Source organism: Chionomys nivalis, chromosome 11, assembly GCF_950005125.1.
Source record: "Chionomys nivalis chromosome 11, mChiNiv1.1, whole genome shotgun sequence".
Lineage (NCBI taxonomy): Eukaryota > Metazoa > Chordata > Mammalia > Rodentia > Cricetidae > Chionomys > Chionomys nivalis.
Genome location: NC_080096.1, coordinates 78,262,148 through 78,288,058, shown reverse-complemented (window position 1 = coordinate 78,288,058; position 25,911 = coordinate 78,262,148). Strand labels below are relative to the sequence as shown.

The window sequence follows — 25,911 nt, the reverse complement described above, 5'->3', positions numbered from 1 at the left end:
AAGATGCTTTAATTCCTAAAGGACTGGGGGCCTGGATCTCTGCTCTCAGCCCTGCCACATCCTGGCTGTGTGGCATGGAGAGATTTGGGGCTCTGTTCAAGCTTTGGATTTTGTTTCTTAACCATTCTCCCTGTGACTTGGATCCAGGAAGAATCCTACCATGCTATCTGAGGACAGGATAGAGGTCTGTCTTCTACATTTCTGTCCTAGGTCTCATACAGTATCTGTCCCATTGGAACCAATTTAAAGAGAGATGAAGTGAGTAACGTCAATATCAAGCAGGTAGCAGGGGGGCATTGACTGCAAATCTAAAGCCTCCCAGTCCCACTTCAAAGCAGAACACTTGCAGCCATACCATCTGGTGGGAGAGGAATATGTAACTTGCCTAGGTTCACAGAAGTGGCAATACTGCAATGCAATAACAACTCTGTTTCTACTGTGGTACCTACTGCTAACAAATGCCATGCTTTAAGTGCAGACTCCATTACAATGTACTATCTCCATTCTAGGGAGAGCAGAAGAGGGGGAGGGAGAGGGCAAGGAAGGACATCGTGAGAAGAAGAAAGTAAACAAGACTATTAGTGGTGAACTCTTTTTTTCCCTCTTAAAGATGCTTTCTGTTTTCCATCTGAAGTTTGCTGGAGAGTGTGTTGGGGTGTGGGATATGTCATTAAGCCAGAGGAAAGTGAAAATTCTATTTTCCTCACACTGGAGCATTCACAGCTGGACAAAAAAAAAAGGGTGTTAGCTTAGGTGTCACACTCTAAGATGTGAAAAATGATAATCTCCATCCGGAAGACAGCTCCCGGATGGTGAAAGGTCTGACGTGGGTTTCACTGGGAAAGGCTAAAGAGGCTGATTTACAGAGGCAATGGGCACTTTCTATTTTTCTTTTGTCAGAATTCCCAATATGTTTCTTGGAGACGGAAGATCAACCTCGCTTTCTTTATAGACAAGAGGGACAAAAACAGTTTTCAAGCTCCACAGAAGAAAAAACAAAACCTTCTAAGAAGAATGTGCAGAAATGGGACATAGTTTCAGCAGTGAGAAGACTGTCAAGGCAGGTAGTTAAGAAAAACTCAGTGGTATTGGACAGTGAACTCTGATGTCCTCAAAAGTCCAGTTACTGACTCTTTAGTTCTGTCACTGAAGAAGAACAAAAAGAGATGGAGTATGATAACAGAGCAGAGAGATAAGTCTAAGATTCGCAGTGTTTGATTTGAAAAGACCCTGCTTATGCCCCCAAGTCCTACACCTCTCTCCATGCCCCAGTCTTCCCCAGGAAAGACAGAATGCTAAAGGGGCTCACCTTTCTTCTCAAAGTCCACTTTCTCTTCTCCTGCCTGGCCCAAGCTGTCCAGGGCATGGGTCATCTGGCTGCCGAATTCATCCTCACGTGAGACATGGTTGGTCCGCCTGGGTGGGTCCTCCTCCTCTTCATAGTCGTAGTCATCCAGGATGGGGGTCTCCCGGATGGGTACACCAATGACTGAGTTGTGTGCCTGAAGCCTGGACGAGCGGAAGCTCTCCCTGGCCTGAGGGCCCAGCAGCACTGATGGAATATAGTGAATCTCATGAGTGGCTTCGGTGCTTGCGCTCTTCTGGGGGATGCGCCGGCGCTTCTGCCAGCGCCGCTGGGCATATAGTGCCACTGTGAACACCAGCAACAGGAGCAGCAGTGCAATGAGTCCACCCTGGAGTAGGAAGAAAGAAGAGCACAGGTATGGGCCATTGGTTTGTTGTTTGTAGGGCAGAAAGCTTTCCTGTCTCACTTTGCCTGGAGTCTACAGATTCCAAAAATTGTGGTTTTATAGCTAGAGAGACACTACTGCCCAGACCAACATTTTTATTTTTGTCAACAAACCATGAGGCTTTGAGGAAACAGTCTGACTTCTCTGTTTTCATTCCTCAGTCATCAAGAATGAGTAAGAGTTTTACTCATCCTTCTTTATAAGTTTGATATGAAGAGAAAGGACATTGCTAATAGCCATGTTAGAACCATCTTGCTTGTTAAGTGCAGGTGGCTGCCTTCCTCTTCTTTTTACCAGCTAATCAGCCCCAGGACAATCCATCAAACTCTCTCAGCCTTATTTTATTATCTACAAAATGAGTTCCCCAAAGGCTTAAGCAGTAGTAACATTCCGTACACCCTATTACAACCTTAAGACAGTATTAGATTGCATTATCAAATCCAAACATTTCTACAGTTTATATTGTGTTCACTTTTCAGTCCTTTAGTCTTTGATTTTCAAGAAGGGGCCTGGGACAAAGTCAGTGCTTAAAAATGTAGTAGAACGAATGAATAAACAGGGGAAGGAAAGCAAAGCTTTGTAAGGCTCCTTTACTCAGAAACTTAAGGAAAACTGACGTTAATTTACCTTTAACCTCCCACCTCTGCAGATGATACATTACTGAGAAATATGGCGCCATGTCTACAAGTGTAACTAAACTGATTTGTAAAATTCATGAAATGATCTGGTCTACAAGTTCCTCTTCCCCAAATGTGCATTTATCTCCCTGGTCCTGGCCAACGGTGGACAGTAGACGTCTTAGAGTCTCCCCTAGACTCCACAATGCCAGAAAAACCTGCACTGGAGTTGTTGCTCTTTCCTCCCTTTGTATCATGTTCCATGCTTTGGAGACGAGGTGCCACTCTGTTCAGTTCTGCTGGTGTGATACCACACTGAGAGAGGGGCACCCTGCTTATATGTGAAGTGGTCATAGTGTGGAAATGGGATTGGAATATTATGCTTACTAATTCATTTTGTGTGTTTTTGTTTCTTAATTCTAAAGATTATATTCTGTCCATTTCATTCAAGCAGTTAGACCATAATCTTACTGCAGGCACAACCAAGTCCTGGTCACTATAGCTTGTCCCCAAGGAATCAGAAATTAACCTTGAACACAGCATCTTGAGAGAGGGTGACTGCAGGGGATACTATTAAGACATATTACTGTCTTTCCACTAACGTGGTCCTGACATCCTGCTGACTACACACACAATTAAACTATAATTTTCTTTTATAAAAGACCCAAAAACATACTATAGTGAAAGATGCATCATCTCCCAAAAAGGGTGAGGCTCAAAAGTAGCTAGGTATAAGTTTGAGATGGGAGCATTGGAAGAAAACTGACATCGTGCCTTGACATTGGCAGTGATCTACATTAAGATCCCAAGGAATATTTCCCTAGATATCAGAACTTAGCAACCAGTAAGACAAATTAAACATATCTCCATTACATATGTTTATGTAGATATGCATATGTATAATTTTTCAAGTATATGTGAAATGTGTGAGTCAAAACCTTCTTTGAAAGGAGATGAGTTGAGAGCTGACGGGTGTGGAGAACTCACCAGAAACTGGCAGATGGTAAGCAGGAGTCATGGCAACTAAAGAGTTGGTGGTCAAAATCTAAAATGTGGGAAAATGCTCACTACCTACTGGAGGACTGTACATTAGCATAGGAATCGTGAGAGACCACTGCTATACCATTGTCTCATTTGGACAATCTACATATGAAAGGAAGATGAGTGACGCAGCAGGGAGAAATAGTGTGTTGAGCCACCAGCAATGGCTAAGGATGCTATACACACACCAAGGGAGCCACATTCCTACTCCACCTTCTTTCACCAGGGACAAGTAGAGAAAAAGGAAGAGCAACTGATGTATCAGCAGAGCTCGGCCATCCAGGTCCTGAGCACACAGCAGGAGCAAACCCAGACCCTGATGACTGGAAAACCCTTCAGAGTAAAGCAGAAGCCATGGAGAGAGGGAGAGATGAGGTGCCGAGGACTGTGGATTTTCATAAAGCAGGTCAAGAAGACGCCAAGGCTCAGGGCTGGTACAGTGAGCCCATTTGGTCTCAGGGACAACCAGATCCAAAATCTACTTTGAGAGGGGGAACATCTTGGGTCTTTTTTAAGATAAATAAGGATGGATGAAGGCTGAAAGTCCCAGGAAAATCCCAGCAGTCTGTTAGTTAGCAGAGGCTTTGCGTGAGTCTGAAAGTGCACAAGTGAGGACAAAGGTACTTGATTTACTTCTTTATGGATCTGGGAACTTCACTGTGCTCTGAGGGTGAGAGGGGGGAAGAGATAAAAGAGAAAAAGTGGATCCCCAGACCCCATCTCTTCTGGACCTTCCTTAGATATCTTTCTGCAGGATCATACTACTTTCTCTATTTAGTTTCTGAGAAGGGGCCACAGATTCCCCAGCAGAGGCAAGCGAGGATGAGGGCATAGAGGGGTGCAATGTGAAAATGCTGTGTCCTGGACTTGTGATGCTCTGATTTCCGGCTTGCTGATGGCTGTGACAAGTCTGTTTACTTCCTTGGCCTCCAATAGGCTCTTTTGCAAATGATTATTCCCACTGTAAAGAATTGTGCTAAAAATTAAAAAACACAAGACACGATGTGAGTAAAAGGTCTGCACCACAGAAAGAAGCCTCCTTCATTTAGTTTCTCAATTCCTCCACTCTAGCCAGTGACAGGATAACATCCAGCCTGGCACTCGGTAACCTTCATGACTGGACTCCTGCTTCCTTCACACGCTTCCATTCTCGGCAAGACTCACCTGTCCTGCCTGGAATCACTCACCCTAGAGCAAACTGGCTGGTTAGCCTGTCCCCATAATATGATGATCCCTTATGCCAACTCACTGACCCTCCACCTAAAGTGTAGTGAATAAGGTACCCCGAGGAACATGCCCTCACGGAATCTTAAGAGGTGACTTCATTTGATAATTGGAACTTTGTAGATGTGATCCGTTAAGATGAGAACATATGAGATTAGAAAGGACCCTAAACAAAATGGCTTCCGTCTTTTTAAGAGGAGAGACTATAGAGGCATGAACCCATAGAAAGAAGGTAAGGTGAACACAGAGCCAGAGATTAGAGTGACCTAGTTACAGGCAAAGAATACTACCGGTCCATGGGCCTTCCTTCACAATCTGGAGCAACCTCTCCAACAGAGCTTCCAGAATCAGTGACCCTGTTGGCATTTGCTTGAACTATGAGAGAGTGGCTTTATTTGGTTTTAAGCCACCTAGCTTATGATGGTTGATTGTAGGAGCAGCAGGAAGATGATGTGCTCATATGAGCCCCCAGCTTTTCAGTTTAGAGATTATTTCTTCTGAGGACATATATCACCATGAATAAACACTTGATAAAACAAGGAAGGAAAGACGAAATATTTATTTTGCTGATAGTTTCAGTCCATTATATATTGTGGCATTGGAGAAGAGACAGAGAGAATGCAGAATTTCTTGTTTGCCCCCTCTTTTATTCTATCTAACCATGGGATAGTGCTATAACATTTCAGATGAGTCTTTTACCACTGCATTAAACCTCTTCAGGAACACACTCACAAATCCATATAGAGATGTGTTATATACACACATTCTCAGGCTCATCAATCTGTGTTTCACATGAACCATCACAGGATCTTTGCCTCTTCCTTCCTCTCAGTCTTTTAGGGCTACCATTTATCTGACTACACTGCTACTGGCGGATCATCTGCCTGGCCAGCTTTCCAGTCTGGGTTCTGAACTGCTGTTTTCTAGTATTTGGTGAATTGCTGGTACAGAAATTGCAAGAAACACACAGGTGCCTAAAACCCTCACTGACACATCAGAAAAATGCAAAATACAAGGCCCTGCCATTAGCTCCAACCATAGCAGGCATGGAACTCCTGGTGATAATCTGTACGACCCCTTAGCAGCTTTGCTTTTTCTCTGAGCACCTTCACCAAGTTTGCTTACACAAACAATATTAACACTCATTAATTGCTGAGTCTAAAAACTGGCACTCCCAACACCCTACCAACAGAGCCCTCAGAGAAGGCAGAGTTAGTATGCTTTCAGCCTGGCTTCGTTTTCATCTACTTTCCATGTTAAAATATCCAGGCATGGCAGAAGAAGCAAGAGAAAGGAAAGACGAGGATAATGTGGAAAACGCTTTATTTGACAATGTGTCATTCGGAAACTGATTATTTCTGTCTCCAGCCTTTTTAATATTCCCTCACAATGGCCAAGCCGCCAGGGGATTTTGTATTCTAAGACTGGATTTATAATACTCTGTTCAGCAGTGATAAGAGCACGGGCCTTTAATCCTCAGGGCTGTGAACATGCATATTCTCCCAAGTAATGTCCTTCCCTTCTTGCTGCTTGTTTCTGGTCCCTGGCAGCCAGTCCTGTTATAGCTTTGGGCAGGTGACCCATAGGATGTTCTTTTTGGCCAGATGCCTAGTGACAAATTTAGTTTGGTAGCATGGCACAGGCCTCCAGGTTGTCTGAGAAGTCCCACTGGGGCTTCAGTCCATGCATAAGCTGTGAGGACTGTAAGAAAGTAATCTGATCCCTTTGTGGTGCAGATAAAAAACGTGTTTCTATCACTGGAAAAAAAAAATGAGAGTGATTTGGCCAAGATCACAACATGTCCACAAAGGTTTCAAAGGCAGAGTTTATAGTCAGTGTCCACCAAAGCTACTAATAAGCTTGTCAATCAGGAAAATTTGCTTAATGAAAATGATCCTGTGACCTTCCATTTTCCTCCAGTTTGTGTTATATTTCATCGTGATCCTTTTAATGAATGCCAAGTGATCTTGACTTTATCTCCCTTTTTCTGTAACTCTCAAACCATTTTCCTACCACAATGAATGCTGAGCTAAACAGAGATCGAGTTCATCCCTCATTGACTCAATTGGGAGTCTGGTGGTATGGAGTTCAAGTGCCTGTCACACAGGTCTCCATCTTTGTGAGTAACCTAGTCTCCAATGTACACTTTCGAGATACTCATGAGGACTCCATAGATTTTAATTTTGATGTAGTCTGGTAAAAAGATGCTGTGACCTGCAGAATGATCACATTGGGTGTAGCAGGGAGACAGAAATCGAGGCCACCAAGGTTTCTGATGGCATGTTTAAACAGTAGTTTTTATATGGGACAAATTTGTGTCCCTGGAGTTATTTGGAAATGGGATAACTGTGATTTTCGCAGCTGGGGTAGGTATAGGGTTGCTGTTACCATCTAGTGAGGAGTGAGCAGAGGTGAGAAAAATGAACTAAATGTACAGGAAAGTCATGTAAAAAAATCAACTGGTTCAAGGAACATGGGTCACTGATACCAGCAACTGAGAGCCCCAGGTCTAAGAGCGATTATGAAAACTGAAACTAAGTCAGTGGATGTGGGCAGTCGACTACTTAACAACTGTGGTTGATATAAGACGTATATAACAGAATTGAAAGATTGATTGACAGGACGGGGGAAGAAGAAAGTACCAATGATGACAATGAAGTCTGGATTCTGTCATTGGGCCAGAGAACGACCTAAGTATTAAAGACTTCCTGAATAATATACCCTTGGTTATGCAAGATCTTAGCCCAAAATGGAATAAAAGATGTGTTTATGCATAAACAATCAATTAGCTAAAAGAAGATAAATGCACATTAAAAGATAAGGTGTTGCATAAAAATACTTAATACAAATTCACATCTGTAACTACATACTCACACCCCTCTGCATGTATATAATTAGTTACATTTATCTACATTTATTTCTTTGCCTCTAGGGATATAATGGTTGACCTGTTTAAGAAGGCCTCATTAAAGAAAATAAAAAGTATTTTCTTTTAAACAAGTCACCGATTTATCATGTATGTCTTAGACGCATATTTTATTTCCCAAGACAACGCCAAAGGCAGAAACACTGTGGTTCTTTTGAATGTATTCCTTTTCCACCTACTGCCTTCCAGTTTAAATATCGGAAAAGGAGCTAAATATTCACACACCTGAATCCTGTAGCAATGTGTCCGAAGGAGAGCCAATGAACACTCAGGCCTGAAGTCCTGACCAGGAGCCAGTCAGGCTTAGCTGGGACCATGGCTCTACTGTGATTAATTCACTTACTTTCCTCCTTTCTCATCTGCAAGCAGGGTTACTAACATGTAACTGAGGAGACATGTGGAGAACTCAATGAGATCATGTTATACACCACCACATTAAACACACTGAGCTGCATTTAGCAGAGCTAAGGAGATGTAACATTCCTATTGTTGAGGACAAACCTTATTTCCCTTAAAAACACGAGGCATTATGAGGTCACTTTTTTGCCACACCCAGTGATATGAGATAGTCTTGATAGTGTAGCTGCATGCAATACTGCCTCCAGGCTGTGCGGCATGCCTATGTCCCCTCTTTGGAGTGAGAAGGTAAAACTGTGTGCTTTTAAAAATATTCTCGCTACCTCTGTATTAATTGGTGTATTTTCAGATAGAACCACACAGGCTGGTCTGCAACTTGCTTCTTAGTCCAAGTAGGCTTTGAATGTGAGATCTTCCTGCTTCTGCCTGTCCAAAGTTGGGATTATAGGTATATACCAACAACACTAGCCCAAATGACCGAGAGCAGTCATCGTTGCTAGATGATATTCTAGAAGATTAGAAAGCCAAAATTGGTCTTGGAGACCTTGGGACAGATGGAAAATCTCTAAGCTTTTCTTTTGCCTCTTGGCCTGGCACCACAAATCTGGTAAAGGCACTGCAGCAGTTATGCAACTCGCTTCTGCATTCTTGATCACACTGATCCTCTGACTAAACTGCCCCCACCTGATTGTATTATTTAGTCCTTTAAGCCTTAACTCCAGAGTCACAGGTTCTCTAAAATGTACTTTCCCTGGCTGGGTCAAGTGCCCACTTGCTCTCCCCACTGACTCATGCCTATCTATAATAGAGCATGGGAAATTGTAATGCAACTTGCATACAGCTTGCTCCCTTAAACAGACCCTTAATCAGCTGTATATTTCTCAGGATGTGTTCCAGGGTCTGACAGTGAGTAGGTGTCATTATGCACCTACTTTATGTCTATTCTGAGAATCAATGAATGGAAGGGCCAGGTTTTATTTTATTTTATTTTTTTCAGAATGAGTGTGAATGGTTCATGGCACCTAGTAGATCGTTGAAAGAAAGAATGAATGAGTTCATTATGAATGCCTCTATGAGGCTCGATGACTGAAGTACACCTACAGCTGTCTGGCAACTCTCCATCTGTAAGTAACAGAGAGCAGAGGATAATTCACACAGGCCATTTAACATAAATCAGTACCCCACTCCATATCCTTAGGTGGCCCCTCAAGCTCTGCGTCAGATCCCACTTGCAAGGATGAATAATGGAGAGGGTAGGAGACTGAGTAGGATTCATTCTCTTCCCATTCTCTTAGTCACTGAGATAAACAGATGGACACTGGGGTCAGGGAGGGGCTCTGCCCAAATTCCTAGATCTGGTCATTCTCTGAACTGCTAAAGCACATCTGGAAACAGATAGAGTCAAGTTTACTTTGTCTCGAACTTGTTTGTCACCTTTCCAGTGTGTGACCTTAGGAAAGTCTATCATTTTTCCCAGCTCTAACTTGGGAATAGTAACACTCACCCAAATGAGTTGTTGGAGAGATTAGATAAAATTACACTATGTTTTCCATTTTGAAATAAGATTACACAACATTGTCTAACTCCAATCTGGAACTTACTGTGTGTTACCCATGCTGTCCTCAAGCTCACAATCCTCCTGTTCAAGGTCTTAACTGTAACACCTTGTTGCTATATCCCAACCCTGTGCCAAACTCTTTGCCTGGATTTAGAAATGCATAGGTTTGCCCTTGAGAAAGTTGCAGTTGTTTGGGGGAATAGATATGCAAGAAGATAATTACTACCATATACAGTTGGATAAAATCTATGCCGGGGGAAACAGTGAGGAGCAAAGGGTTTCACACAGCTTCCAGTGCAAATCATAGAGGGAGCAGGAATAAAATACACTTCCCTGGAACTCCAATTAAAGACAAATTAAAAGGGAGGAGAGCTACTCATTCAATCAAGTATATTACTACCCATAGTTGGACTGAATTACTAGAGAGCCCACTGAGCAACACAGTAGGCAACAGTTGTAGTGTCCTCACTGTCATTTACCAATTGGAAAGCCCTAGGTAGTCAATGCATTTTCTGGGGCCTCTGCTCTTTCATTTGAAAGCAAAAGACAATAGTCTCCACTGAATGACAGCATTGTGAAGATTAATTGCACAACTGCACAAAGAGGATCTAACACACCAGTGCTCACAGAATGATGGTGTCATGAGTTCTGGCTTAGGAAAAAATGCACTGAAGAAGGAATCAGAAACCCTAGTCTGTCCCTTGTCCCTTATAAACCAAAGAAGCCAACAAAGAATCCACACCTCATATTCATGATGGTTTAGGAAACATAAACTCGATGGCCGCAGCAGCCAAATAGGTTAGGCATCCTTAACTTCATTTAGCAATTGAGGACACTAAGCCTCCTACAGGGCACCCTGCCCGAGGTTGCAGGGTTGGTTATTGTCAGAGCACACATTTGCTTTTAGAGTCCAAATCCATGTGCTGGTACCATCCTGGAACTGTCACCATCAGAGAGGAGATGCTGAGAAGGGGTGATGAGAATAGCCTTCATCCTTCATTTCATTGCAGGCTCCCAAATCTACAAAGAGATTCCCACCCGTATGCCAACCGTCAGCACTATGCCAACTATAGAGATTCCTGAAGTAGCACTGTAGTCTAAAACTCAAAGTCAAGGCATGTAAAGTAAGTTTTCTATAGGCAAGGTCTTTAAAAATCATAATAAAGAAACGAAGGCTTGGTATGGCCCCAAGGAAGGGGAGGAACCTGCAACTGGGACTTTGTTCACGAGCCTTTTCTTCTCACTGTAGCCCGTTCTAGTAGAGTCCTTGTCTTCAATTAGCTTCCACTATCCCACTATGTTCCCTGCACTCAGTTATATTCCATGCTAATGTGTTCAATGTTTTGTGCCCCAATAGGAATGGAATTTTGATTATTAATAAATGGCAATGATTTATTTTCTTCTTAAGCATGAAGAATAACTCTTAGTACACTGTTGGCTTTTAACAAATAATTGTGGCTATTTATGAAAGATGAATGAATGAATGAATGAATGAATGAATGAATAGGATGGTTTTCTAAGTAGCGTTAGCTCCTTGAGCCCAGGGAAGTTCCTGAACTATTTCAGAATCCTATGCTCAACCAGAGACGAGACATATTTAAAGAATGAAGAAATTAATGTTTTTAATCCCTTATTGATTTTTAGGAAAGGAAAGTACACTATAGGAATTACTAGGAGACAAATATATTTACGTATAGCTAGTCTCTGATGTTTGAGAAAAAGAAACAAAACTTGGTCCAAACTCCAGACTTTACAAACTACTGCAGCTCCTGCATATGTATGGAAATACTGGAGCACTCCATGAAAAAGGCCAGTCAGGATGTAGCTCAAAAGCACTGAATTTGGGTCTAAATCCAAGCTGATAGGCTATAAAGCTCTGGGCCAGTCTCTTTCTTTTAAGTCTTGCTGTTGCCCCTTCTTTTCCTCCCTAGTTGTTGGTATGCATGCAAATTCATATGTGCAGGTAGATGTTAGGGGGTGACACTCAGAATCATCTTATATAATGAGGCAGGGTTACTTGAACACAAAGCACACTAGTTAAGCAAAGAGACACAGCCCCTTGTTCTAAGGATGCCATGTCTCTGACCTCAGGGTGTTGAGGTTCGGTGTGGGCTGCCATGCCCACCTGTCATCTAGGTGAATGATGGGAAACTAAACTCCAGTCCTCATGGGCTCTGCTTGTTGGGCCCTTGCTCCATGCTTGCCACCTTGATTTTCTATGCAAGGAATCCCCTGCCTCTGGTTTTGCTCATAAAATAACTGTATGCTGCAGAACAATTTGTATGCAATGCCAAGTACAGAAACTGTCATGAAAGGAAGAGGACTCTGAACAGCACCACTCACTAACTCTGAGATAACTGCAACTACACAGCAATGCCACATATCCGGAGGACTATGCATCCAGTGCTTCTGTCATCTTCTACCAAGCTTCTTCAAAACCTATTACCAGCCACACAATAGGAGTCTTTACAAAGGTGCACTTTTCCTACCATTTTTTGGCCATTGGTGATGGAACTGTCAATTGTCATAAAGACCTAAGGATCTCCCCCACTGAGACTGACCAGGAAATCCCCAGGACTGTGAGTTATGAGGGGCAGGGAGTCAAGCATGAGATGCCCAGGAATAGTAAAGAATAGGAAGACAACAGACACAATAGGTGGCCAGTGTGTACACTGACAAGAGCATGGGCAAAAGTTGCCCCCATTCCTGATGGGAGGGTGGGGATGCTTCACTCGTTCCTCCCCACCTTCCTGATTTGATCTCCCAACTTAAAGCAAAACAGAACAAACAAAAAACAAACAAAACAGAGCTCACAATATTGAGAAGCTAAAGTTAGCAAAGATAATTGTCTCCCTACCTAATGCTTTACTCTTGTGTGGGTGGTGTATGCGTGCTTATACACACGTGTGTACATGTACATGTGCCTGCATCCACAGAGGTCAGAGGTCAACACCAACTATCTTTATTAATATGCACCTCATCTTTTGAGACAGGTTCTCCAGTTGAATATGCAGTTTAATGATTGGTTAGAAGAGGGTAGCCAGACAGAGCCTCAGGGCTCTCCAGTCTCTGGCCCTCAGCACCATCATGCCCAACTTTGTAATTGAGTTTTGGGGATCTAAATTTAGGTAATGATGCTCCCACAGAAAGTTTATTATACAATGAGTTCGCTCGCCAGGCCTGATTTTACTACTGCTAATAATTTCACACTTCAAGTCACTCTTCCCCTTGACAACAGAAATCAATCCTCAGGGTAAACCAGTGGACCATGCTCTTTCTACTGATTCAGGGGATCTACCAACTGTTATATTGATCAAAATCTAAATCAATGTCCCCTGCATTATGGCAGCGGCATCCAATTTATGTGTCCATCTTCATTTCACTCTTTCCTGTGTCTCTTTGCATTTGTTTTTCTAAAATGATAGTAGTCGTGGATTCAAGTCCCACCTGAAGTCCATGATAACTTCAAGTCAATTTCCTTCACCAATGTCATCTGAAAATGATTGCTTTCAATACTGAGCCTGGATGGATATGAATTCCTGGCAGTTTACTATCCACTTTGTTATGCTGAGGAAAGACTACTGGTTCCATTATTTAAATCCAGCAGCCTCTGAAGAAATACATAATATGAAAACTAAAGAAATTCAACCAGGAAAGAAAATAGCCAAGAGAGATAGAAATAAGGCCTCTTTTTTGTTGTTGTTTTTTTAAATTCCGGGTGTCTGTGCCGAACAGAAGATCAAATGGTACATGCATTGTAGGAAGAGAACATTTGAACTTAGGAGAAGAAATTCCACAGAGAAGGCTTAGGGCTCAAATGAAACAAAATAGGCAAAAATATTTTTTTTAAAGATTTATTTATGTATTCATTCAGTCAGTCAAGTATCCTGCCTGTAGGCCAGAAGAGAGCACCAGATCTCATTATAGATGGCTGTGAGCCACCATGTGGTTGCTGGGAATTGAACTCAGGACCTCTGGAAGAGCAGTCAGTGCTCTTAACCACTGAGTCATCTCTCCAACCCGGCAAAAATATTTTTGTGCAGAAAAATTCACAGTGTGCATACAGTCCCTTCAATTTCCCTGACAGATCTAGACATCCACAAACTGATTTAGTCCTAAGAATTTCCTGTTCTGTTTCTAACCTGCAGAAGTCACACAGGAAACATGGTCACCAGGTGGGTTTGGCATTGGTATCTGAGGCCTGACAAACCATGGCAGATGAGGAGCAGTCAAATTCAAATACCACCCATGACACTTTCTGAGCCAGTGCTCACAGGTAGGTTGATTTCTTCTCTGAATCTCATTCTTCTGCCTGTGAAAGTACATCCAACATTCAATCTGATTTTCCAATTCACCCAGGAAGTTAGGTCAGGTTAATAATTTCCTGCATGAGGTTATCCAGATACAGTGGATGAATATTCATCTGCACTGATTTAAGACACCAAATGGGGTCTTCTGAAATGTTTGCAGGATACGGGAAGGATAAGGTACTCCTTGACAATGGAGATTTGGGGAGACTTCGAAAGGGAAGTGGGTGGAAATATGGGGTGAGCAGAAGGAAAAAGTAGGAAGAGAGGCACCCATCCTTTTGGTCTAGCCCCAATCCTTGGCCACCTACATTTAGGAGAACCCTTTTATTTTAGTCACAAATTCTTCCTTGTTCTCTAGCCATGTCCTGAGGCTTCCCGCTGAGGCCAGGGGCTCAAGGAAACAGAGGAAATGGAATGAGGACTGGGGACTCTCTTTACTTCTTCTTTACTGTAGAAAGGTCTCTGACTAATACTTTGGTTTTAAAGAGAACAATGTCCACATGATAGGGTATCAAACACTTGGTACTTAGGTTGACTAGGGAAGAACCTATCTGACATATTCCTTATTAGAGCTTTTCACATTAGCAAAGATAAAATGTTAATCTCCAACTGTTTCATTCTTTTTCTCAACTTTCAAGCAGTTTTAAGGGAGGAGGATACAGGAATTCTAAAAACCCAATATCTATTAACTGCATCAATAGAATGTTCTCACTAAATTGCTGTTATTATTATTATACTCACACAAAAACCTTCCTAGGAAGGCTTTATTTCCTCCACCCATCTCCCAAAGCATCTACATTGTTTTCCCTTTTTTAATCAATATACTTTTCAAAATTTCACTGCAATGCAAACAGGTGCAGATCCCTCCCAGGTTTTTCTGTGTTTCAATTATTGTGTTTAGAGGTGGGCCCTTTTTTTTTTTTATTGTAGCTTCTTTCCCTAACTCATGGAGGAATCCTATCACTATCCTTCCCACTTCTGTGTCTATGATTGGTTTGAGGAACTGTCCTTCCTCTGTGCAACAGAGCAAGCTGGGAGCCTCGGGAACAGCTGGTAACAGTGAGGAGGGACTGCTTCCAGTTCCTGTGGGACTTTCCATCCTTATTCAGAAGCAAAATGTCATAGAATAATACTGAACCTTGATCTGTGCCAGGCTCAGGGAAGCTAGAACTGGGACCTGAATCCTTTTAATGAGATATTGGGAGAGTGACTCACCCTCTTGTAGCCTACATTCCTCACCAATCAACTAGCAACAATAACTAACCTTACCTGACTCTTAGAGTGAATGGGAGAATTAGATTGGATGAAGCACATACAAATATTGGAAAGTTACCAAGTATTATGTGCAAATGAGTGTGTAGCCAAACACAACTACAACATACTCTCAAAACTATCACTATTTGTACTGGCTGATTTTATGCCAATTTGACACAAGCTAGAGTCATCAGATAGGGAGCATTAACTGAGAAAATGTTTCCAAAAGATCAGACTGTAGACAAGCCTGTAGGGTATTTTCAAAATTAATGATTGATGGGAGAAGTCCTAGGAATCATCGGAAGGGCCACCCCTTGGCTGGTAGTCCTTGGTTCTATAAGAGAGCAAGAGGGCTGAGCAAGTCAAGGGGAGCAAGCTGGAAAGCAGCACTCACTCCTCTGTGGCCTCTGCCTGAGCTCCTGTCACCAGATTCCTGCCCTGCTTGTGTCCCTGTCCTGATTTCTTTGATGATGAACTGTGAAAGCTTAATCCAAATAAACCTTTTCCTTTCCAACTGGCTTTAGTCATGTTATTTCATCACAGCTATAGTAACCCTAAGATATTACATTTCAGAGAAAAATCCAAGCCTGTTATTGCTATCTGGGTAGAAGTGTCACATGTATTGAAGGTTTGGTCCTTAATGCAATGTTCAACTGCGGGATGTTTAGAAAGGGATAGAAGAAGGAGGACTTAGTCCTAATCACTAACACACTAATGGGTCCAGAATCAAATGCGCTCCAGTGTAGCCGTGGAAACAATGGAAGGCGGAGCCTTATTGGAGAATGTGGATTCTGCAGTTTTATCTCTGATGTTCTGTCTCACCACAGAGCTCTCCCTTCTTTCTGCTTTCTAGCTGTCTTGAAGTAAGATTTGCTCTGCTGTCTATGCTTTGCTTCAGTCCAAGAAATAACAACGGGGCCAAGCAATGATGAACTGAAACCTCTGAATCTGTGAATCAAATAGCTGTTTCCTTCCTTTGGTTCTTTCTACCTTTTTGAAGCAACATGAAAGACGATGAATGTACATGGGATAGATATTTCAAGTCAACCTTCATTATCTAGTTGAAATGTTTTATTTTTGCTTACTTATGTAGATGTCTGCATAATTAGCATGATTATTTTGAAAAAAGAAAGGAAATATTCTAAGAGGAAAATGTCACTCAGAGTACAGTGACATCCACTGTGAGCTGTAGACACCGAGAGTGACCAAAGAAAACACTAATTTTGGGTTTTCCACACATTTTTACTCTGTGCTATGGAGGCTCTATATAGGTAACTGTGAGGATTCTGATCTAAAGCCAACTTCTTACATTACTGTTTCTGTATTTCCTGCTACTGATAAAGTATACATTTGCTAATTTGTGCTAATTAAATGCAGGTTTAATAGGCCTTCTCCATTATATATGGTTGTGTTTATCCATCTTATGAAGAGGAGATACCTGGAAGTTCCTATTTGGACCAAGGACTCTGGGCTAAAAATGTTAATGTATCTTATCTCTGTGTAACAGGAGAGTGTCTTTGGAGCGTGGTGCGTGCATGCAAAAGGCTGGGAAGAGGATGGATGAGTTGGCAGAAAGCAAAAGGCTTATGCCAATCCCTCTGTTTCACAGACCAAAGAAGGCCATAGAGGTACTCAGCTGCCTGCCACCGGTCTGAGGAGGGAGCCTGAGGCAGGCACAGATTGTGTTTGGTTTGGAGGGAACAACTAATAACTCAGAAGAGACAGCACAGATGTGTTCGGGATTCAGACCTCCTCACCCGGTCACAGGATTCCTCCTCCTCTATGCCCCTCTCAATGCCAGTGAATCCCTCCTGCACAGGCCATGTGCCCCACACCACGCTGAACAGATGTTTAACAGTGGCTGGAGGGAAAGTCAGCAGAGCCAGACACAGGCTAGTCTTTCCCAGCTCAAATCCTACTTTCCAAATGTCACAATACATGGGATCCGAGAGACCATAAGGTTAGAGAACATGGTAGGGAATATTACAGCTTCTGTACACTTGCCTTTGAAAAATGTTTTATTGTTTGAAAAACCAAAAAAAAAAAAGAAAGAAAAAGAAAAATGTTTTATTGTGAACCTATTTCTGAATAAAATCGTACCAAATGGGTTGCTCAAATTTACGTAGATGTTGGGGTTCTGAAATTACAGAGCTCTGTGGAGCGAAATAGAAGAAAAGCTTTTTCTCTTCTTTCAAGGCTGAGTGAGGAGAAGGGCATTAAAACATTTCCTAGGTCAACTGTGGCCTGTGATAGAGGCAGGATTCAAACCTGGCTGCTTGGTGGTCAATTCGAAGCTTGTTTCAGTGAGAGAAGAAGCATAAAATTAAAAATGATCACAAGGATTTGGTGTTAACTATTGGCTCTCACTGCTTTACAGGGTATCATGAGGAAAAAAATGCTCGGTCCCATTTCCTAAGCCCCTGTTCCATGACAATCACTGGTAATCACAAATTAAGTACCCTCAGTGACTAAAGCAGTCCTCTCCGAAAATCGGTCAGGTTGATTCTAGCTCATCCATTCTGCAAATAAAATTCAGGTTAAGCAATCAGCTCCAGGTAAAACATTAATGTGTAACTGAGTCAATGCTAGAACACAGACCTCTTAAACAGTGGGGAAAAATAGGAGAGAATTTCTGTTGGCCTCCAGAGGAATCTCCAACTGATCTGCAAGTGTATTCCTATTATCTAGAGGCTCAGAAATCTTCCAAACAAAGCCATTATCACAACACAGCAGTGTCATCTGTACAGCATGGCTGAGGATTTCCCTCTTTAGCACCGTGTCTGGGATGAAGGGGTGAGGAGCAGTTATTTTTTTTGTATGCAGCATTTCAGGGTACTCTAATGAATTCATCAATCAAGAAAGAAAAATTGTTAGTATAAAGATTTTAAAATCCAAAATACATATATCCCTGAATTTCATTGCAACCTATAAATTCTGTGTCCAAAGTGACTGTGGTATTTAGCATCATACCCTAGCCCTTTCCCTCAGTTCACAAGGAGAAATGAATGTTTGTGACAGCTTTGCAGACTGAATCTTAGAGGCATTAGGTTACATAGTCAGGAAACTAGAGTCTAGGCTTTGAGACCTAACCCCAGAGGGGTTCAGAATGTTCCCTTTTTTCCTTTCTTTTTATTGATTTTTATTGAACTCTATATTTTTTTCTCTGCTTCCCTCCCTGCACTTCCCTTCCCCTTCAATTCTTTCTCAAGGTCCCCATACTCCCAATTTACTCAGGAGATCTTGTCTTTTTCTACTTTCAATGTAGATTAGATCTATGTCAGTCTCTCTTAGGGGACTCACTATTATCTAGGTTCTCTGGGATTGTGATTTGTGGGCTGGTTTTCTTTGCTTTATGTTTAAAAACCACTTATGAGTGAGTACATGTGATAATTGTCTTTCTGGATCTGGGTTACTTCACTCAAAACAATGTTTTCTAGCTCCATCCATTTGCCTGAAAATTTCAAGATGTCGTTATTTTTTCCTGCTGTGTAGTATTCCATTGTGTAAAGAACCACATTTTCTTTATCCATTCTTCAGTTGAGGGGCATTTAGGTTGTTTCCTGGTTCTGGTTATAACAAACAATGCTGCTCTGAACATAGTTGAGCACATATCCTCATGGCAAGATTGAGAATCCTTTGGATATGTACCCAAAAGTGGTATTACTATGTCTTACGGAAGGTTGTTTCCTAATTTTCTGAGAAATTGCCAAGCAAAGGACATGATCAACAAGACAAAATGAAAGACTACAAAATGGGAAGAGATCTTCACTAACCCCACATTCGACAGATGTCTTATCTCCAAAATATACAAAGAACTCAAGAAATTGGTCATCAAAAGAAAAAATAATCCTATTAAAAAAAAATAGTACAGACCTAAGCAGAGAACTCTCAACAGAGGAATCTAAAATAGCTGAAAGACACTTAAGTAAACGTTCAACATCCTTAGCTATCAGAACGTCCTAACCCAGCGGTAGGTGATGGCGGGATGACAGCACTGAAATAAACTACATCCCATCACAATCTAGAAACCACAGAGCCACCAAAAGAGAAGCCATGCAAAGCTGTAGACCAACCCCAATGCTTAGGGGACCCACATTCCACACTGTCTTCTATCATCATCCTAATTCAAGCATATTCTTTTGCTTAAATTCAGGGTCTGCAGAAGGCCATGGACAGCCCTCTTGCAACAGTTGAGACGTTGTGATTATTGCTGCCAAGCCCAAAGCCTTCAGTCCTGAGAAAGAAATGAAGAGAAGCTGGCAGTTGATGGGAAACCACATTGTTGGCTAGAAACTTATCCAAAATCTGTCATAAAAAGGAGAGTTGAGCATCCAAACTGCCTAGGCTCCCACAAAGCCAGTACGTGCAGTTTGTGGGAGCCTAGGCAGTTTGGATGCTCACCTTACTAGACCTGGAAGGAGGTGGGAGATCCTTGGACTTCCCACAGGGCAGGGAACCCTGACTGCTCTTCGGGCTGATGAGGGAGGGGGACTTGATTTGGGGGAGGGGGAGGGAAATGGGAGGTGGTGGCGGGGAGGAGTCAGAAATCTTTAATAATTAATTAATTAATTAATTAAAAAAGAGTGGAGGGCAGCTTTTATTATTCTGGGCATGGCCCTCACAGTGACTCTCATTCTTCACTGTATTTTACTCCCCTTAAGGACAGAAGCAACATCTACTCCAGTCACTGTATCTTATCTTTGACATCTGTTTCGTAGAAAGATAGACTTCAAAATTCAACAGGATATGGTAGGACCCAGTTATTAAATCACAATCCTGCCTCTATTCCTGATACTATATAAACGACTCTCTGTTTTCTTAGTTTCCTCACTTCTGAAATGAATACAGTGGTACTATATGTCTTATAGCAATGCTGTGTGGTTATGATCAGTTAAAACATGTTGTCTGGTTAGAGTGTCTGGCATACAGCAAGTGCTACATAAATGCAATCTGTTTTTAAAGCAGCAACACAGGTTTTCTAGAAATGCAAACAAAATAGGTTTTGTGTATCTGACAGTCAACACCTAATTTTTGGACTTAGATTATAAAACAAAGAACAATATTGGAAACATGGAAGGCTGTATTGAAGCAACTTGCATGCATCATTTTCATTAATTCTCTTTTCGTTTTGTTTCTTTGAGAAAATGTCTCAATATTTGGAACCCTAGCTACTTGTGAACTGGAAATACAAATGATGGTTCCCAGGGTGATAGAATTGCAGGCATGAAGCACAATGTCCCTCCATATGTTACTTAATTCTTTAACCACATTTCATAAGGTAGGTTCTAGTATCTGTGTTCACTTATTGTTGTTTACAGGTAAAGACATTGGGTCTCAGATATTGATTTTCTCAAGGGAAAAAGAGGGGACTAAGTCTAATTACTAGCAGCTGTGGACATTGACCTCCATCCAGGTGTTCTGCTGTGCGGCAATGTGCTGTAATGTACTGTATTGTGCTATGTTGTGACCTGCTTCAACATAATTTTACGTGAGTTCTTACACCATCTGCAACTGAAAAGTCACCAAACATTAATTGCTTCAGGCATCTCTTTCCAGAGCCCCTACAGTAACTATTCATCTTAGGCTAGCCCAGCTCCCTCCCACAAGACTCACAGTTTTCTTTTCCCAAAATCCTGGATCAGAGGCTGTGATATAAAATATGGTAGAACTGCCACCACATGCTAAACTTTCCACTGCTTCTTACAACGCTAGTATAGCGGGAAGAGAATATTAGGATAATGATACCCTATGGCTGCTCCAGTCGAAGAAAGAGAAGGAAGTACATCCGTGGAGACTCCGCCTCCCCCAGGCTCCTCCCAGTGGTTTCCCAGACACCCAGTTCTCCTCTCAGAATCTCAGATGTGCATGGATGAGCTGAGGGAAAGACTACAAGAAACGTTGCATTTCCTCTAAAAGCCATCGCAGAGGGACAGTGTGATACCATAGATGTAAAACACAGAATTCAATCTCCAAGTGAGTTTCATGCAGGCAGTTGATAAACTGCATTAGTCAAGTCTTTATTATTTTTATTTTTTGTCTCAAATCCTACATTTTCCCATCCATAAAGAATGCAGTTATAATAGAATATCTCCAAGGGTCCTTCTAGTGCCGAACATCTTATGAAAGTATTATGACCTGATAAATTCTAAGTCAGTATCACAGGTATCATGCATGTCTCACTTGGCCCTGTTGACTTTTACTGACCATGTTCAGGAATACATGAGATTCTCACTGCCTTTTCTTGGTAAAAAAAAAAAAAAACTCAAGGAGAGCTGTGGGCAGCTCTTCCACTGATTTTCACTTATTTTTTTTTGTTTGTTTTTTTTTGTTTTTTGGGGTTTTTTTTTTTTGTTTTTTTTTTTGTTTTGTTTTTCGAGACAGAGTTTCTCTGTGGTTTTGGAGCCTGTCCTGGAACTAGCTCTTGTAGACCAGGCTGGTCTCGAACTCACAGAGATCCGCCTGCTTCTGTTTTTTTTTTATTTTTATTTTTTATTTTTTTTTTGATTTTCACTTAAGAGTCGTCTGACTATTAACTTAGAACATAGCAGGACAGAAATAAACTTTCAGGACTGTTAGGTTTATTGACTACACTTTCCCCTAACAACACTAGCAAAATTAATTTCTGAGAACCAATGCCTTTATAAAACAAATGAAGAAGCAGCAAAATACTACATACAATATAAGTATAAGACAGTACTTAGAGCTGGAGAAAGTGACCTCTCTTTGGTTCTCAGTTCACAGGAACAGGAATATTGGTGCCCAGATGAGGAGGACTGTTAGAATGTTAAGATGGGCTAACCAATGCATGTGTGGATTTCCTGGTACAAAATAGAATTTCAAAAACACTTTTAAATCTTCTCCATGATGATACATCTCAAGTAGAAATAACAAAAAATGGAAATAAATGATGCCCAATTTACACACAAATTTTAAGCTTTTGTCGGTCCTTCCCAGTTGTAAGATAAATGATATAAGGATAAAACCAGCAAAGAATTCTTTGTAAGACTTAGATCAGTCACTTTGTTGAGGTGAAAACAGACACAGAGGGTTAATTGGTCTTGTTCTAAATCTATCAGCAAAAGAGTCATAGTCTCAGATTCCAAAACCCCGAATTACTCTTATATCCACTTGTGTAATTAGAATCTGCCCCACTTGACTAACAGCCCCACTCCCTGAACAATACCCCATGAATCTTTGATCCTAATATATTCAATGTTTCCTAAGCATCTTCAAAATTCAAGCATTGAACACAGCACCCTAAGCATAAAGATGAATGGGAATGATTCCTCCCATGAGGGGGTGTCTGTGGGGAATGGATAGGAAAAGGAGGTGGTAAAATCGTTCTCATGTTTCTGTAATAAGATATTTCTTCCCTCCTTTAGTCACCAGCACTCTGTGAAAGGCCCAGAGAAACAGACAGATGTTGACAGCATCTGGGCCACTGTTATCAGGGCAGCAAGTGGCTCTGGGCTGTCAATGGAGAAAAGAAGCTGTTGGTGTTAGGAAGAATAATGAAGAGCTAACATTTGCATAGTGCTTTCTGCTGTTTCCAGAAACATCTCCATTCTATCCCACCCCCATTTATTAGCCAAAGCAAAACAGACATATGCTCCCTGAAAGCCAAGTAGAACCATTTTCATTTCTCACAGAAGTGACAGTTCCAACTTTAAAACATGGCACTCATAGGATGCCAAAGGCCAGGCATAAAAGCACACGACCCCTGGACTGATGATCCTTGCATGTGCAAGGCTTAGACATCAACAGCAAGCATAAAAATGAATGTAGCCCCATCTTCAGCTTGGAAGAAAGTACTCATTGTACGCATATTGGCTTCTGGGCATAGAACCACAGTATGCTTGGGATAAGCTGAATGCAGTTTGTAACATTCTGAGATAAACATTCTTTTCATCTTTGTGTGGACTCAGAAGTCAAGGGATCTGCCAATGCTCACACCTGGGAAGAAATAAGATTCTGGACATGTAGGTGGTTTACTAACTTAGGAAGAACTGAAAAACCACAACTCTTATGCTATTTTTCTTCTTGAAGACTGTGTGACTCTCAGTATGTGACAGAGCCAGGACATCAATCCCAAAATCAGTCAACTCCATATGCAGTGGAGTATGAGGATATATGGGACAGCCTCAGGCAGAGCCTTGCATAAGATCCTTCCAGAAAAAAAAAAAAAGTCATTACAGGGTGAAGCAATGTCCTCAGTGAAATTTGTTTGGCAAATTCCCAGGACATAGCTGGAGCTAAGTAGGACAAGGAGGAAAGAGTCAATTGATCAGAACATATCACAACCATACTGGAGAAGACAAGTGCAGTTGCTATAGATCTGAACCAGACACTGTGGCTACCCTTAAGCATGGGTTTAGGACCTGCCGTTCAGGAAATACCTGTCTTCAGCTAGCCTCTGCTTTGATGAGGATCTGCCAGGGGGTTTCCAGAGATTATCAAGGTCTAGTCTCTACTTTCTTCTTAAAATATGCTTCTTAATTCTTTGAAAGCTTTATACAGTGTATTTTGATTGTATCCCGGCCCCCATTTCTCCTACTGTCTTTCAGATCCTTCCTTCTGACTCCTCATTCCTCCCAACTTCATGTCTTCTTTTTATCTCTGTTTTTAAATATTTACTTTTTTACTTATTTAGGTGTATTGTGTTTTGTCTGAATGTGCGTATGTACACTGTCGGCATGATTCACCCCCATGGAGGACAGAAGAGGGCATTGTATCCTTGAGACCTGGAGTTTGCATGGTTGTAAGCCCTTATGCAGGTACTGGGAACTGAACTTATGTCCTCTATAAGAGCAACAAGTGCTCTGAAGCATTGGGCCATCTCTATGGTCTTATTATTATTCTTTTATTTAATATCCTAGCCAGTCCAATTTGTGCTGCCATACTGATGAGTATAGGGCCCTCTACTGGACTGTGGTGGACATGCCAGGACTACATGTCTAAAGCAAACTAATTCTCCCTGCCCTAGAAGACATCAGCTGTCCATAGCTCTTCAGTTAGAGGTGGGAACTTCTACTGGACTATAGAGGAATGTCTCACCCCTCCATGTTAGAATTGTGAATGAGACTGATCTTGTGTAAGTCTTACACAGACAGCCACAACTGCTTTGAGTAAAGGAATGAAGTAGCCCTGTGATATACAGAAGATATTGCTTTAGTTCAGTCCTACCTGACTTCTGTCTCTTATCATCTTTCTATTCCCTTCATCTATGGTCCCTAAGCCTTGAATGTGAATATGGCATAATGGGGATTATGTAAATATCCTGTTTACGGCTGAGCACTTCATTAACCTAGTCTACATTTTCAAAGGTGGGTCTGAAGCCCAACTAAAAAGGAATCTATCAGAACTCAAGCAGCACTTGATACTGGACCCAAACTAGGACAGCTTTTGCCTCCAAACGTATGACCTCTCTTTGCCTCTCAGACATTTTCTGTATGTCATGGGGCTTTAGCATAAGGGTCTGACTCTCTCACTGACTTATTGAGTTCTGGCTGCAATTCTTTCTACCTGAGTATTTTCTGGGAATCCTTTTTGTTTCCCCTTAAAAAGCCACTCAAGATGAGAGGGATAAAAGGTCAATTCTGTCTGTGCCATCTGCTCTTTTTAAGCCCAAGGCACTCAAAGCAGACCACCATCTCTGACAAGTACTGAGATAGATAAACAAAACTTCACGGAGGTGGATATGTCCTTTTGAAGCTTCTCAGAACTGACCCAGTGCTTCTCAATCCGCAGCATTCATGAGCTTCTTCTAATGGCTGAGTACGTTTTTCAGTGGGAAGAAACACTGACAACAGCACTCCTAGGATCCAGGAGTACCTTCTAAAGGATCCATCTGGTTTCATTCAAGCAAGAGGTTATTTTGACATGTGTATCACTATAAGCAATGAGAATTCTATGAAGCGGGAGAACCAAGTACAAATACACAGAGCATTAAATGGGGACATGATCAAGTTATAATAAAAGACACAAAAGGTTTGTGGAGATGAAGGCAAACCATAGAACATATGATATTCCTAAAGGATTATCTGCTACTGAAACTTAGACAGCTTTCACCACCAGTAGTCTTGAAAATTATGGACTGACTATAGACAGAGCATGCAAATTTCATACAGGTTCAATGTTGTGTGTGTGTGTGTGTGTGTGAGAGAGAGAGAGAGAGAGAGAGAGAGAGAGAGAGAGAGAGAAAGAGAGAGAGAGTATCTTATACATTCATATGAAATTGACTTTTAAGTTTTCAAGTTTTGAGCTATTAATTTTTCCTTAGAATTGGGTGGCCCAATTACGGTCAGAATGAGACTCATCTGTGGCCTAGATATGGTATTGAGATCCCAGTTTACAACCTCTGTTCTACAGGGTCCAATTAGTTTCATTTAACTTGGAGCTAACTTTGACATTCACATCACTATAAATCCACTTAAAGCGTGCTTCCTATGTGGAATGGCTCCCCTGGACTTCGCCGACATCCTGCTAAGCATTCCTATAGATTGCTGGGCTGAAAATTGGCAAGCTTCCACCTAAAGGCTGTAACCTATAAATATATCTCAAGCTTCCATTCCTTTTACACTCTACTGGTGGATATAATTGACTTTCTGAATGCGCCAAATGAGCTCCAAGTCTTTAGTACTTGATATACTTAATGGAGCAAAGTTGGGAGGACGCTGGAAAACCAAGAATAACATGGGAATGGAACAAGAACATGCCGACTGGAAATATGATGAAAGTTTTACTGTTTCCTGTTATAAGAGAAAGTCTAAGTAATGTTATTATCTTACACTCTGAGAAATAAATGTTTTGTGGTACCCTGCCCAGTATCTTATGCTTAGGCAGAATTGGAAACCTGGTTGAGAAGGCAGCAAGC

The 25,911-nt window shown here is 41.6% G+C and overlaps 1 protein-coding gene across 5 annotated transcripts in view; it reads right to left on the bottom strand.

Moving 5' to 3' along the window:
* Astn2 (astrotactin 2) overlaps nt 1-25,911 on the bottom strand; it is a 987,955-nt gene that overhangs the window by 774,977 nt on the left and 187,067 nt on the right. For all 5 annotated transcript variants that reach the window (XM_057784267.1, XM_057784266.1, XM_057784268.1 and 2 more), the window contains exon 3: nt 1,310-1,694. In XM_057784267.1, coding sequence (XP_057640250.1) covers nt 1,310-1,694 — 385 coding nt within the window. The remainder of the gene's footprint in view (nt 1-1,309; nt 1,695-25,911) is intronic.